The sequence below is a fragment of the Aethina tumida genome, chromosome 5 (assembly GCF_024364675.1).
Source record: "Aethina tumida isolate Nest 87 chromosome 5, icAetTumi1.1, whole genome shotgun sequence".
Taxonomy (NCBI): Eukaryota; Metazoa; Arthropoda; class Insecta; order Coleoptera; family Nitidulidae; genus Aethina; species Aethina tumida.
The window spans coordinates 11,675,506-11,689,250 of NC_065439.1; the positions used below are offsets into that span (position 1 = coordinate 11,675,506).

The 13,745-nt window shown below is 27.7% G+C and overlaps 3 protein-coding genes across 3 annotated transcripts; 2 read left to right on the forward strand and 1 right to left on the reverse strand.

The window, feature by feature from the left end:
- The first annotated feature begins 314 nt into the window (after positions 1 to 314).
- LOC109593911 (phospholipase A1-like) lies at positions 315 to 3,600 on the forward strand. Its single transcript, XM_020009041.2, has 6 exons — positions 315 to 441; positions 2,279 to 2,569; positions 2,627 to 2,812; positions 2,867 to 3,103; positions 3,156 to 3,324; positions 3,400 to 3,600. The coding sequence occupies exons 1-6, from the start codon at positions 396 to 398 to the stop codon at positions 3,530 to 3,532; spliced, it is 1,062 nt and encodes a 353-aa protein (XP_019864600.1). The 5' UTR covers positions 315 to 395; the 3' UTR covers positions 3,533 to 3,600.
- Positions 3,601 to 3,633: 33 nt separating this feature from the next.
- On the reverse strand, positions 3,634 to 5,906 carry LOC109593903 (lipase member I). The gene is made up of 6 exons (XM_020009036.1): positions 5,633 to 5,906; positions 5,291 to 5,575; positions 4,765 to 4,986; positions 3,983 to 4,168; positions 3,765 to 3,927; positions 3,634 to 3,712 (listed from the first exon to the last, which is right to left on the reverse strand). Exons 1-6 carry the CDS (start codon positions 5,670 to 5,672, stop codon positions 3,655 to 3,657), a joined length of 954 nt encoding a protein of 317 aa, XP_019864595.1. The 5' UTR covers positions 5,673 to 5,906; the 3' UTR covers positions 3,634 to 3,654.
- A 3,357-nt stretch (positions 5,907 to 9,263) lies between these two features.
- Positions 9,264 to 11,179, forward strand: LOC109593880 (phospholipase A1-like). Its single transcript, XM_020009010.2, has 5 exons — positions 9,264 to 9,543; positions 9,683 to 9,824; positions 9,878 to 10,074; positions 10,127 to 10,306; positions 10,354 to 11,179. Exons 1-5 carry the CDS (start codon positions 9,504 to 9,506, stop codon positions 11,049 to 11,051), a joined length of 1,257 nt encoding a protein of 418 aa, XP_019864569.1. The 5' UTR covers positions 9,264 to 9,503; the 3' UTR covers positions 11,052 to 11,179.
- Positions 11,180 to 13,745: the final 2,566 nt, after the last annotated feature.

Consider the following 13,745-nt stretch of genomic DNA (forward strand, 5'->3'; position numbering starts at 1 on the left):
TTACTATGGACATTTCAACTAACCCATTTCCTTATGAAAATTAATTTGATTACTATTCAAAGCACTTTCTTTATTTAACAGTAAAAATCCGCATCTAGGAAATAAGTTTTGATTCGTATTAAAACAACCAACAAAAAGCAAAAAATCAAATTTAAGTAACAATCTAAAACATTGTAATTTACAAAATTGTAACAACTTGTTGATTTAATTTTAACAAAAAAAGAAATAGCGTATTTTTTTTAAATTATTTTTTGTTTAACAATTGTGTGAATCAATATTGTTTTCTAATATGATCGATCAAAGCGGAAAAGTGTAACTCGTATAAGGACTGGTATTAAATAACTATTGTTATAACTATATTGAACTTTGTGATAAGGTGAAGTGCGTTTTTCAAAATGTTGTGGGTGTTACTTTTGGGCTTAATCACTGGAAATTTTGTCTGTAAGTTTTTTATAATTTTGAATATGTATCAAACTGTTAAAAGTTTAAGAAATGTTATTCAAATAATAGACATTTAAAACATTAAAATTTAATATGTCATGTTGGTTATAGTATATTATTTAAAAACCTGTCAGTTACCGGAAAAAGTAATTTAAGTGTTAGGTTCATAATTGATTTTAATAAATTCTTATATTATTTTGTTATTTATGTGTTCATAAAAATTTTATCTATAAATACAAAAATGAGTTTAAAACTACAGAAGTGTACGTTTACACGTTCCAATCCGTTTGGAGAAGATGCTGTAAATAATCAATTCAGACGATCTTCTGAAGATGTAATGATGATTAAATTAAGCTATATATCGTGCAAAATACTCGTTCAACATATTTGAAAATAGGCTAATCGATAAACAGCGATGAATCAACGATTAGAAAGAGGTTTCACGCAATGAATTTCATTAAAAAGACAAATGAAGATCATATAAACTAACTAATTATAACAATTGCCAATTTTCTCTTCCACACAACGTAAATGAGCCTTTCATTGATCGTATTGTTACTTTTCACGACTATTTTGAGTGGTCTGGACAATAAATTGAAGCTGATGGAAAAGTACTTAAAAAAGTTATTACCCGAGAAAGATTTAGATGATTGTGTGATGGACTGCGTATGCAATTTTACAGTGCATACACAGGGGCCAAACTATAAAGTCTACTGCTCACAAAATTTTCAACTTCATTAAAAGCTTACAGAAAAACAAACTTCATGACCACCCAAGACCGTATGTCGTGCCAAAGACTTAAGGAAAGCTTCAAAATATTAAATGGGAAGATCTACAACTTAAAAGGGAGTCTCACAACTTATCCCACAAATTTTAACCACTTACACACTGTTACATAAGGAGTTTATTTAATAATAAATTATAATAAAAGTTCAACAGGAAACGAAAGTTTTACCTTTAGTGTTTGAAACTTGAGGTATATGCAATGAATATGCAATTTTATATATGAATTGCATACAAAAGGGTCAAACTATCAAAGTAAAGTCTACTGCTCACAAAATTTTCAACTTCATTAAAAGCTTACAGAAAAACGAACTTTATGACCACCCAACACCATGTCGTGCCAAAGATATATAGAAAGCTTCAAAATATTAAATGGGAAGCTCTAGCTAATATATCTTACAGGGGGTTTCACAACTTATCAAACATATTTTAACCACTGACACACTGTTATAGAAGAAATTGATTTATAAAAATATTATAATAAAAGTTCAAGAGAAAACGAGAGTTTTATCTGTAGTATTTGAAGCTTGAACTGAAATCAATAAATTACTTTGACCTCCACAGTCACCAGATCTGAATCCTATAGACATTTAAAAAATGAGGATTCGACAGGCTCAAACTTGCATGCAAACCAGTGGAACAATTTTGAACAACTTCTACAGATTGATTGTTTGATAGTTGTATTTTCATTAGAATTTATTTTGAAAAATGGAAGTCTTATATAACATTAAGTATGTGGTTAAAATTTGTCGAATAAATTGTCAAACATCCTCAGTCAGTTCAGATGCTTCTCCTTGTGAGTGTGATTATATGTTCCCAAGTCCAAGTCCAAATTTAATAAACGGTTTAATTTTGAATATGAGATTAAAACTGATATTTTTATTTTTTCAGTTCTAAGAACACAGAACATTATTCTCATGTAATGAATTTACTTCCAATAGTTTAAAGAGGGTTATTCTATTTTAAAGTTTAACGTTAAAACGTCAATTTACTTTTTCCGGTACCTAATAAAAGAAAAATTATAAAATAATTATTAATTATTATATAATTCCAGCAAAAACAGTTGGTCTAGTGAACAACCAAGAAGACGAGTCGTTGCACGAGAATCGCATAAACAGTACGAGGAAAGAATGCATTTACCGTCCCCCGGAAACGAACAGGGATCACTGTCCGGATCCGGATGTCAAGTACATCCTGTACAACGACGGCAAGCGACAGGTGATCGACTACACGCAAACAGATTGGCTCAGGCAGAGCATCTGGGACCCGCTCAAGGAGGACATTATGATCGTGCACGGTTATGCCGGAGGTGATGACACATTGCCCATTGTCGTTTTGAGGGATGGTACACGCATAATTATATCCGTCAGCTTTTCGATTTTCTAAAAACGTAAAATTACAGCTTACATCCAGAACGGCAGTTATAACGTGTGGATGGTAGATTGGGGAGCACTTTGCGAACCCCCTTGCTACAGAGCGGGCGTCAACAATTTAAGAGCAGTGGCCAGATGCACCGGAGAACTTCTGTCCTCACTCAGGACGGCGGGTCTGAGTACCAACAAATTGTCGTGTGTCGGACACTCTTTAGGTGCTCAATTTTATATTTACATCAATAGTTCTATGTAACTCTATTTTGATTTAGGTGCCCACATATGTGGAATGATATCCCGATACGTGACCTTCAGGTTGCACAGGATAATCGGGTTGGACCCAGCCAGACCGCTGGTCACTCCGGACCTTAAACTGAACAGTGGTGATGCGAATGCGGTGCACGTGTTGCACACGAACGCTGGACACTACGGTGAAAGGGATCGAGGTGGACACGTGGACTTTTGCATTAATGGTGGACGAGTACAACCATTTTGCGAATCTAGCGACCGTAATTTACCTTGTACACTTCCATTTTTGTATATTTATGTATGTTTTTGTAGTGGATGAACAATTGTGCAGCCACGTTTGGTCCATTTGTTACATGGCAGAGAGTATTCATCCAGGAAGGGCGAGGCGGGCAGAACCGTGTTCTAGGAGGTGTCCTTCGGGGCCCAGACCTGGAATACGAGTCGGACATCCTATTATGATGGGTCAATATACTCCTCTTTAGTAAGTGAAATAAAATGAATTAACAATTTTTCTTTATTTACAAAGAACAAAATTTTAATATTACTATGTTTTTAGTGCATCAGGATCTTATTGCGTTCATGATGGTGATTATCCTCCTTACTGTCCCAAATTTGTAGGAGATATCGGAGATAAAAGATGCTGTTTGAAAAGTCCTGATATTCATCCTCCAAATTATGATGATTTATAATTTTTAATTATAATCATATTAGTACTTACGTATGTTAATACTAATACTAAATAAAAGACTGTTCTTAATTTATAAGTGTTTTATTATTGGTATAAATTTTGGTTTATTCCATGTGACTTAGATTAATCTATACCAAAAGGCATTTTATCTGAAGTTCTAGTATAGAAAATTCCTTTGATTCTGAAAAAAGCAAATTATAATTTTATAAGTAATTATAATTATTTAACCTTACCCATGATCGACATATTCACCCATTGTAACAATTTTATTACCATCACAAATAGATGGAGGAAAATATAGAACATTTTCACATTCTCTACCTAAAAATCTCGTTTTATTCCTGATACTTTCAGCAAAATACAGTCCAGCCAGGAGGTGACTGCATAATGGAGGATCTGAAATGATAATTATTTTTTCATCACTCATAATAGGATGGTTATTAAAATTTACAGTTAAAATTGTTGCAAAAGGGTTGAATTACTCCACCGTTGACATAAAAGTCGACATCACCAGAAGGTTCGATTTTTCCAAAAAAACCAGCACTGGTATGAATGACATCGACGAACTTTGCATCAGTTTTGTCCAGTTTCCAATCGTTTTTTAATGTTGCAAAAAAAGGAAGAGCTGGATCCAAACCTAAACTTATCAATTACAATAGTTACAAAAGATATAAAGAAAATAGAAAACATAGATCCAGTGGTCTAATTTTAAAAAAGAGTTTAAAGAGTTTTTGCCCAATACGTTTCACTTTATCTTATCTAAGTGAGTTTATGAAGGACGAACCATTGTCTTAAAAGAGGCAGGACTTGTTGATATTGCCTAGTTTCTCATCAACTTCTAGTCTTATATAATTTACAGCTACCATATTTAGATTTTGTATTTTGTCCAGTTATTGGAATGTTCTTGTGGGCAAATAAATGGTTATAATTTAATATCATTATTTTATAGGTAATTTCAATCCTCAGCAATTTATCCAAGAAATTATTGAACCCATTTAGTGTTATATTGTTTCCAACATTCGGATATAAATTTATTGCCATCACAAGTAATATATTCTGATTTATCAATATCATGACTACTGTGGAGGTTTAAAAAATGATACAATTGTTTGTCTTAATTGTAAAAAATCAGTGAATATTAATTAACCTCTGGATTTTTGTGTTCTATTTTATAAATTATTGAATATAGTTTTGTATAGTTTTATATTTGTTTTTTTTCTTTGGGTATTTTACCGGTGATCCTGTAAAACGAAAGACCTGTTGTCCTCTGGACGTGGGCGCCGGCGAATCCGACAATATGCGCCCCAAGACTGAACCCCACCAAGTGCACCAACCCCGGATGGATTCCGAGGGGCATCAGACTGACCGCCAACACCGCCAAACATTGGCCCACGTGCCACGTGTTTAAATAAGCGGTCGCGTAACACGGCACCGATGCCAAGCTCGCCCAGTCCACTGAAATTCACCACATTAATCGAATAATCATCCCCTTATACGTACGGATCGATTGGTTTCAATTATGAGAGGCATATCAAGAATTCGAATTACCAATTGATGAAATCGATTAAATTCTTTTACGTTTAAGAAGTTTCCAAACCGCCTAATTTCAGTAAAATATACTAATTAAGTTTCACAACAACATAATTAATTAACAAAAATATTCATTTCTACAAACTAGTCTTAATATCGCAAGAACAAGTGTCGAAACGTGGCTGAATATGAATAATAGCACTTAAAGTCGAACTAGAACGTTAATTACCAATAATTACATTAACTCCGATTTCTTGGTAAGCGGCAGTGACATTCCTCGTAGCCGAATCGATTTTCAGTCCTCCATAGCCGTGTACCACGATTTTCAGCGGTTTCAAATGATCGAAATCGTACGGAAAAACCGGATTGTATGGATCGATTTTGTACAAATAAGTTTGGCTTCCTCGTCGCATCGAAAGGATGAAGTTTATCCATTTCGGTTTGCACTGTTCCAAGAACACCAAAGGACATTCTCCGAACGTCAACTCCAAACATCGCAAACCGTTTATTTGTACTAAAATATGCATGCAACATTAACGGCGATATAAAGTAATAAAAATAAAACACTTACAAGTTAATAAAACTGCAACGAGAAAATTAAATATGCGCATAATCAACTGTCATTATCAAGCACTGATCTCGATTACACTTCTCTTATCACACTACTGCTGGTTTTTGGGGCCGATATTAACAGCACACTTGAAAATATGTGAATACCGTAAAACAAGTTCCATCTAATTGTTTAGTTTACGTTTTTTCTTCCAGTACGACATACACAAAGTACATTGGAAGAGTGAATATAATATTAAAAAAAGAAAGTTTGGTGACAGAATAGTTCAGGTTGGGTGTTGGAAGCAGACTTTTTTGTATTCAAAGGGTGTTTGTTTATTTAGGAAAGTTATTGTGAAATATTGGTTTTTTATTGTATAATAGATTTGTCATTAGTTAATTGTTGTTATTTAACAATTTTTATTATGAAATTGCTGCGGATTGATGAAAAATGTTATTGATTATTCAATAGACTTAATTTTTTAAATATTTTTGTCTTTCGTAACTTTATTTCTATACTTGAAAGTATAATTTGTTATATACCCGGTAGAATTTATATTTTTATTTTTTTATATATATTTATCCGATTAGAATTTTCATAATTATTTATGTTAAACTTAATAAAGTAAATTAAAGACATTATTTTAAAATAATACATAAGTTTTAGGACATAAATTAATGATGTGATACTAGTTTAAATAAGTTCACTTTTTTTGTGAAGTATCTATTTCTGTTATAAAATTTTTAACAAAACTAATAAAATAACAACTTTTTAATTTTCTCTATAATTTGTGTCATACATAATAAATTACCTCAAAGACAGGATTTCATTCAAGATATTAATAGATGTTAGAATTTTCACAATTATTTATGTTAAATGTAATAAACTGAATTAAAGACATTATTTTCAACTAAAACATAGGTTTTACGACATAAATTAATGATGTGATACTAGTTTAAACAAATTCACTTTTTTGTACCTCTTTTTGTAATAAAATTTATTAACAAAACTGATAAAATAACAAGATTTTAATTTATGTCATACATAATAAATTACATCAAAGACAGGATTTCATTCAAGATATTAATAGTTATTAGAATAAATAAATTTAATAAATAGTAGTTAGAGGGAAGAAAAATATAATTGATTATTATTTTTACTAATTGAATATCTATTTCCTGATGAAGAAATTATTAAAACTCCAATATAAATGTTAATTATGTTTTAATTTTCTCATTTAATTATCATAAACATAATAAATGAAATTTAAAACAAGTTAACAGAGATATTAGATGTGTTTATTTATAAAACAATGAATAAATTAATAAATGATAGTAAGTTGTATTAAAAATATCCACTGATTACTCAATGTTTTTTGTGACTAATGTTTTAATTTTTTTGTAGTTTGTTAAATATCCGATAGAATGTTTTCATTTTTCCAATTATTTACAATAAACGTAATAAAATAAATTAAAGACATCACTTGAAATTTATACATATGTTTTAGGATATAAAACAATCATATGATTAATATGAATGAATGAAATACTTATTTTTTAAGGTACTTTTTCACTTTTGAAAAGTATCTATTTCTGGTGTAAAATTTATTAAAAAAAAACTAATAAAATAACAATATTTAAATTTTCTCTACAATTTATCTCAAATATAATAAATTGAATTAAAGCCACCATTTCAATCAAGATAATTAATAGTCATTAGAAGAAACAATTCATAAAACAATGAACACATTAATACGGTAATAACAGTAAGATAAATGGAAATATTATTTACTATTCTTTGTAGTTGGTAATCAACTTTTATTATATTTTTCTTCTCGTCATTCCAAGAGAATGTTTAATTCAGAAAGTACAAATTATATTTATATATGAGTTTAATTTTCTCATATAAATACTATAAAGACACCACATCAAATTAATTAATATACTTAAAAACTATCTATTTATAAAACAATAAATAAATTTAAAAATAGTAGTTAGATAGAAGAAAAATATAATTGAATATTATTTTTACTAATTGAATATCTATTTTATGAAGAAGAAATTCTTAAAATTCCAATATAAATGTTAATTATGTTTTAATTTTCTCAATTAATTATCATAAACATTATAAATTAAATTTAAAACAAGTTAACTAACAGTTATTAGATGTATTTAGTTATAAAACAATGAATAAATTAATAAATAATAGTAAGTTGTATTAAAAATATCACTGATTAATATGTTTTTGCGATCTTTTAATCTTTTTTGTTGTTATTTCATTAAAATATTAATTAGTGGAAGTACAAGTTGTTAAAATTCCCTTAAAAATATTAATTAGTTTTAATTTCTCTTTTAATTATATAGGCACAAGTAATTAAACTTAAGTTATCACATTAATTTAATTAATACATATTAAAATTATAAAACAATTAATAAACTAATATATAATATGGATGAAAAATATTAAATACTATTTAATATATTTTACAATTACATTATTAAACTTCTTTTTCGGTTTTCTCAATTAAATATTTATTTCTATAAGTAGAAACTTTTAAAACTTAATTAAGTATTAATTATCTCGTTTAATTATTACAAACAGAATAAATATTTATTAAAAGTAAAAAACAATTAATAAACTAATAAATAATAAGAATATGAATTAAAAATAATTAAATATTTAATTGTATAAGTAGTAACTTTTAAAACTTTAATTAAATCATTAATTAGGTATTAATTACGTCGTTTATTTATCACTAATAGAATAAATAAATTAAATTTAAAATATCATTTCAAGTTAATTAATAGTTATTAGAATATAAAATAATGAATAAATTCATAAATAAAACTAAGATGGATGAAAAATATTATTAACTATTCAACGTACTATATAATATATATAAATATCTATTTCTAGAATTGCAGACTCCTATAGAAAAGTTAATTAGGTGTTAATTTTCTCATTTAATTGCCATAAAAATAATAAATTAAATTGACATTCTTTCAAATTAATTTGTAAATATTAGAAGTTTTTATTTATTAGATAGTTAATAAATTGATAAAGAAAAGTAGGGTGAGTAAAAAATATAATCGATTATTTATACTTACATATATACTCGTTTTTAGTAGATTATTTTTTAGAAGTAGAAGTGTTGAAAGTCCAATAACAATATAAAAAATAAAAAATTAATAAAATTAAATTTAAAGCACTATTTAAAATTAATTAATAGATATTTTTAAGTATGTATTCACAAAATAATCAATAAATTAATAAGATAATTGAAGATTATATCATTGATAATTCAATGTACTTTGTGATTTTTGTATTAAAATAAATATTCCTGAAAGTACAGTTAGAGATATAACTCTAATAAGTATAATTTTCAGTTATTGACAATTCCTTATTAAGGGATTATTTATGAAACAATGAATAAACAAACAAATAAATAAATAAAAGTAAGAACTAACGAAACCAGATCAAAACCATTCGAACACTAAAACTTAACAGCCTTGTAATTAATCCCGCAACATTTTCTAACCATTACCACATTTCCATGCAAATCGTAAATTGGCAAAGCGACAATGGTTTTGCAAAAACCATTCGAACTGTAACCGAGTTTGGTTCATGAACTGGAATCCTGATCTTTTCTGTTTCGGTTTGGATTCCTGCAAACTAACACATCCAATTTTGCCTCGGTTTAACATGAAACTAACAGTAACCGTCCGTTCTAGTATGTAACACACACGGTTTGAATATCGATGATGCTAGTGATTGTGACTTGTATGTTTAATGTGCGAGCGTTTTTAATAGTTTGTAATAACGATTTAGTGGTTCACCGAAAATTGTGACAACATGTTGGAAATTTTTTGAGTTTTGACATCCCATTTAAAATATGTATGCGGTTTTGGTTGTTCTCGCCGGTTTGATGCAACGTAAGTTTTATGTTTTATGTTCTATTGTGTGGACTTTTAAGGATCGTGTAGTGCTGGTGTGTTTATTTTAATTGGCCACTTGTTATTCAGGTCGACTTATTCAAATTATTTGTTCATGAATTTTCTCAAAATTTTTCAGATGTTGTGTCGCAGTCTGAGTTAATGCCTATGTATGATCCATTCCAACAAGCGCCTTTGTATGATTATTCGTATCCGGTGACAAATCCTGGTCTCAGACAATCAGTTATCACCCTCGGAGCTTGCAGAATCGTCATAGATCCGTAAGTAATTATTTCTAACACTAATTAGTTAGTTTACAAGTTGTTTTTTTAAGAATTTGTCCTGATCCGGATGTAACTTTCTTCTTGTACACGAAAGAAGCACCTGAAACTCCGGTACAAGTCACAGTTGGCTCAGAATGGACGTCGAATTTGGGTGACACTTACTTTAATCCTGAACATCCAACAAAAATTATCGTACATGGCTACAACTCTAATATGCACCTGACTGCTTTAACCGAAATCAGAAAAGGTATTTTCCTTCGCTCACAACTAAATTTGTATTAAATTGACCATTTTTGTAGAATATTTAAAGACCAAGGACTACAACATCTTCACGGTTGATTGGGGTCCTTTGGCGATGGGTCCTTGTTATCCTGGAGCTGTATTTAATGCCAGACACGTGGGAACCTGCGCAGCCCAACTTGTAAGACAAATTAGAAACGCCGGCGCCGAAGACATTCACATCATCGGCTTCAGCTTAGGTAATTTGGTGAATATAAAAGTGAATTTTGTCTATCACCAATTTTAGGGGCGCACGTGACGAATTTCATGGCGGTCGCACTCCGACCATATTTAATCCCGAGGATCACAGGCTTGGATCCGGCTTTGCCCGGATTTATAACGATGAACAACGACGACAAACTGGACAGGACCGATGCTAAATTCGTGGACGTCTACCACACCAATGCGTTCGTTCAAGGAAAGGTTGAGAACAGCGGACACGTGGATTTTTTCATCAACGGCGGCGTAATACAACCAGGATGTTGGGCCGAAAATCGTTTTTTCGCCTGCAACCATCATAGAGCACCGCTGTACTTTGCGGAGTCCATAAACACCCCGAGGGGATTTTGGGGTTGGCCTTGTCCCAACTACCTTCAATACTTATTGGGCCGGTGTCCTCCGATTGATCCCCAAATATTAATGGGGGAGTTGGTGAATCAAACTGCGACGGGCACTTATCTGGTGATTACTGAGTCCGTTTCGCCGTTTGCTGTGGGAAAATATACGGGACCGGCCATAGAAATATTCTTGAAGATGTCGGAGAAAAATCGGGTGGCTGTTCTGAACAATTACAACAAGCAGATCATGGAATATGTTGAAGACGATTTGAAGATGGACGAAAGGAACAAACACGAGATCATGAACCAACTGAATCAAGATTTTGCAGATAGTTTGTTTAGAATGGATTTTAATTATACAGACGTTGAAAGTATTGTTGGCTTATGAAAGACATTTATTTCATTGCCTTTTTTGATATTTGTTTAATACTATTGTGTGATACATTTGAATATATTTATTTATTTGATGACTAAACTATTGTATGAAAATTTTAAATTTGCATTTTGTTTAAAGAATGTAGGTTGGATGATTTGTGGTAGCATTAACTGTTATTTATGAAATATTATATTAATTATTTATTTTAATGTTATTAAGTTGTTTTGTTAAAAGTTTATTGAACGAATAAAGAGTACAAATTATTAAATTATTATATTTTATTATTAAAATTAACATATCTTTAATTATACCATTTAATAAACTTAATAGATTGGTAAAATTAACTAAAACTACAAATTTAATGAAAATATATTATTATATATTAATTAATTAATTTGCTGATACACTTTTAAAAATAAAATGTACGAGTTATTAAAATAATCATAATTATTAAACTGAAATAAAATAAAAAAATCAAAATTATTAAATAAAATTAATAGACTAGCAAAGTGAATATTAATAAATATGTAATTAATTTTTTTGAGAAAAAATTATTGATAAAATATAAAATTGTCATATTTTATTATTAAACAACAAAATAAATATTTATTTGACAACTATTATCTAAAACTACAAACTTCATCATTTGTTTTCAACACTAATACTGAAAGCCTATTTTCAATTAATGATGTATTTGTAAATTATGAAAAAATATAAAATTATCATTTATTATTATTTTATTATTATATTTAAACTAATACAATAGGACAGATAGTATCTTCGACGAGAAACCATTAATTCATATTGACATCAAATTAGTAAAATTAAATATTAATTATCTAACTACAAATTAAATGAAAATTATATGTGTAATAATAAAACATTAGTTTAAGTAATTATTTTAGTAAGATTACATTATATAGGGGAAAGTTTATTGGAAAAATATAGTATCAAAATTATGGAATAATTATTATTATACTATAAAAGTATTTGTTTGATACCATCGATTAAAATTAACACAGTAAAAAAATTAACTAATAATTAAAAATACAAATTAAATAAACATTTCAAATATGAATAATAATAAACTATTTAAATTAAATTATTTATTTTAATAAAATTAAAAGTTTTGTAAAAAGTTCTCGAAAAAATTGATTATTAGTTATCTAAAACTACAAATTTAATCATTTGTTTTCATCACTAACACTGAAAACCCATTTTAAATTAATAAGGTATCTGTAAACTATAAATAAAATAATAAAATTGTCATTTATTTTTCTTTTGTTATCAAAGTAACATAATCAAACTAATTTGATCAAAACCAAACTATAACCAGAAAACATACATTTAATTGATAAGAATTGTTAGATTAATTGAAAATTATTTAAAAATGTTAAAGTTTCCACATTTTTAATATTAGTTTTCAATATTTTACTTAATTGTCTACACATTTCAATAAACTCCAAATTGTTAGTTATCTAATTAGTAATTAAAAAGATTATTCCCAATTTGTTCTATAAATTTTTGATTATCAATTTAGCAAAAGAAACCTTTTGAATGAATCTTGTTTCACCTAAATTTATAAAAACAAATTCATTAGATCTACAGATAATATCGTCGACTAAAAAGCATTAAATCTTACTGGCAACAGATTAGTAAAATTAAATATTAATTATCTAACTACAAATTAAATGAAAATTATATGTGTAATGATAAAATTTTATTTTAAGTATTTATTTTAATGAAATTAAATTATATAAGGAAAGATATAAAGTACATACTATCAAATTATCGTACTTTACTACTAAGCTATAAAAGTATTTGTTTGATACCATCGAATAAATTTTACACAGTAGAAAAATTAACTATTAATTAAAACTACAAATTAAATGAATATTTCAAATATGAATAATTTTATTTTTATTTATTATTATTTATTTTAATGAATTTAAAAAATTTGTGAAAAGTTCAGAAGAAAAATAAAAAGTACAATTTGTTAAAATTATTGTATTTAACAATTATACGACAAATTAATATTGATTGATTAATAAAATTAATTATTAATTATCTAAAACTACAAATTAAATGAATATTTCATATATAAATAATTGTAAAAGCTCATTTATATATTTTAATTATATTATATTAAAATATAAATTATTAAAATGAGCTTGAAATATGAACAATTATAAGTAAATTGAATTATTTATTTAATGAAATTAACAAATTTGTGAAAAATTTATCGGAAAAATATAAAGTACAATTTGTTAAAATTGTTGTAATTATCAATTCTACAACAAATTAAATGAATATTTTATATATAAATAATTGTAAAAACTCATCTTAATTATCTATTTTAATTATATTATAAAAAAATATAAATTATTAAAATTGTCATAATTTATTATTAATCTATAAACATATTTATATAATTGACACCATTGAATAGAAATAACAGATTGTATATTTATCCATTAATTAAATAAAACTTCAAATTAAATAAAAATTTTATTAGCTCCATTGAAAATACCTATAAGTCGTAAAAAGTTCCCCTCTGATAACTTTTGAAGGAAACAAACTATCGACCTCCAATAAAATTGTATAAAATGTTGGCAAATTAACTTTTGCCACAATGCTGAAATGTTCCAAATTACCCAGTATTATATGGGTATAACTAGCTATTTGTTTATGTGAAAAGTATTTTTA

Coding starts and splice junctions, on each gene's coding strand:
- LOC109593903 (XM_020009036.1), bottom strand. CDS start 5,672: ATGCGCATATTTAATTTTCTCGTTGCAGTTTTATTAACTT. Junction 4,987..5,290: donor CGGAGTTAATGTAATTATTG/GTAATTAACGTT, acceptor GGTGAATTTCAG/TGGACTGGGCGAGCTTGGCA. Junction 3,713..3,764: donor GGTGAATATGTCGATCATGG/GTAAGGTTAAAT, acceptor TGCTTTTTTCAG/AATCAAAGGAATTTTCTATA.
- LOC109593880 (XM_020009010.2), top strand. CDS start 9,504: ATGTATGCGGTTTTGGTTGTTCTCGCCGGTTTGATGCAAC. Junction 9,544..9,682: donor TCTCGCCGGTTTGATGCAAC/GTAAGTTTTATG, acceptor AAAATTTTTCAG/ATGTTGTGTCGCAGTCTGAG. Junction 10,307..10,353: donor CATCATCGGCTTCAGCTTAG/GTAATTTGGTGA, acceptor CACCAATTTTAG/GGGCGCACGTGACGAATTTC.
- LOC109593911 (XM_020009041.2), top strand. CDS start 396: ATGTTGTGGGTGTTACTTTTGGGCTTAATCACTGGAAATTTTGTCT. Junction 442..2,278: donor AATCACTGGAAATTTTGTCT/GTAAGTTTTTTA, acceptor ATATAATTCCAG/CAAAAACAGTTGGTCTAGTG. Junction 3,325..3,399: donor GGTCAATATACTCCTCTTTA/GTAAGTGAAATA, acceptor CTATGTTTTTAG/TGCATCAGGATCTTATTGCG.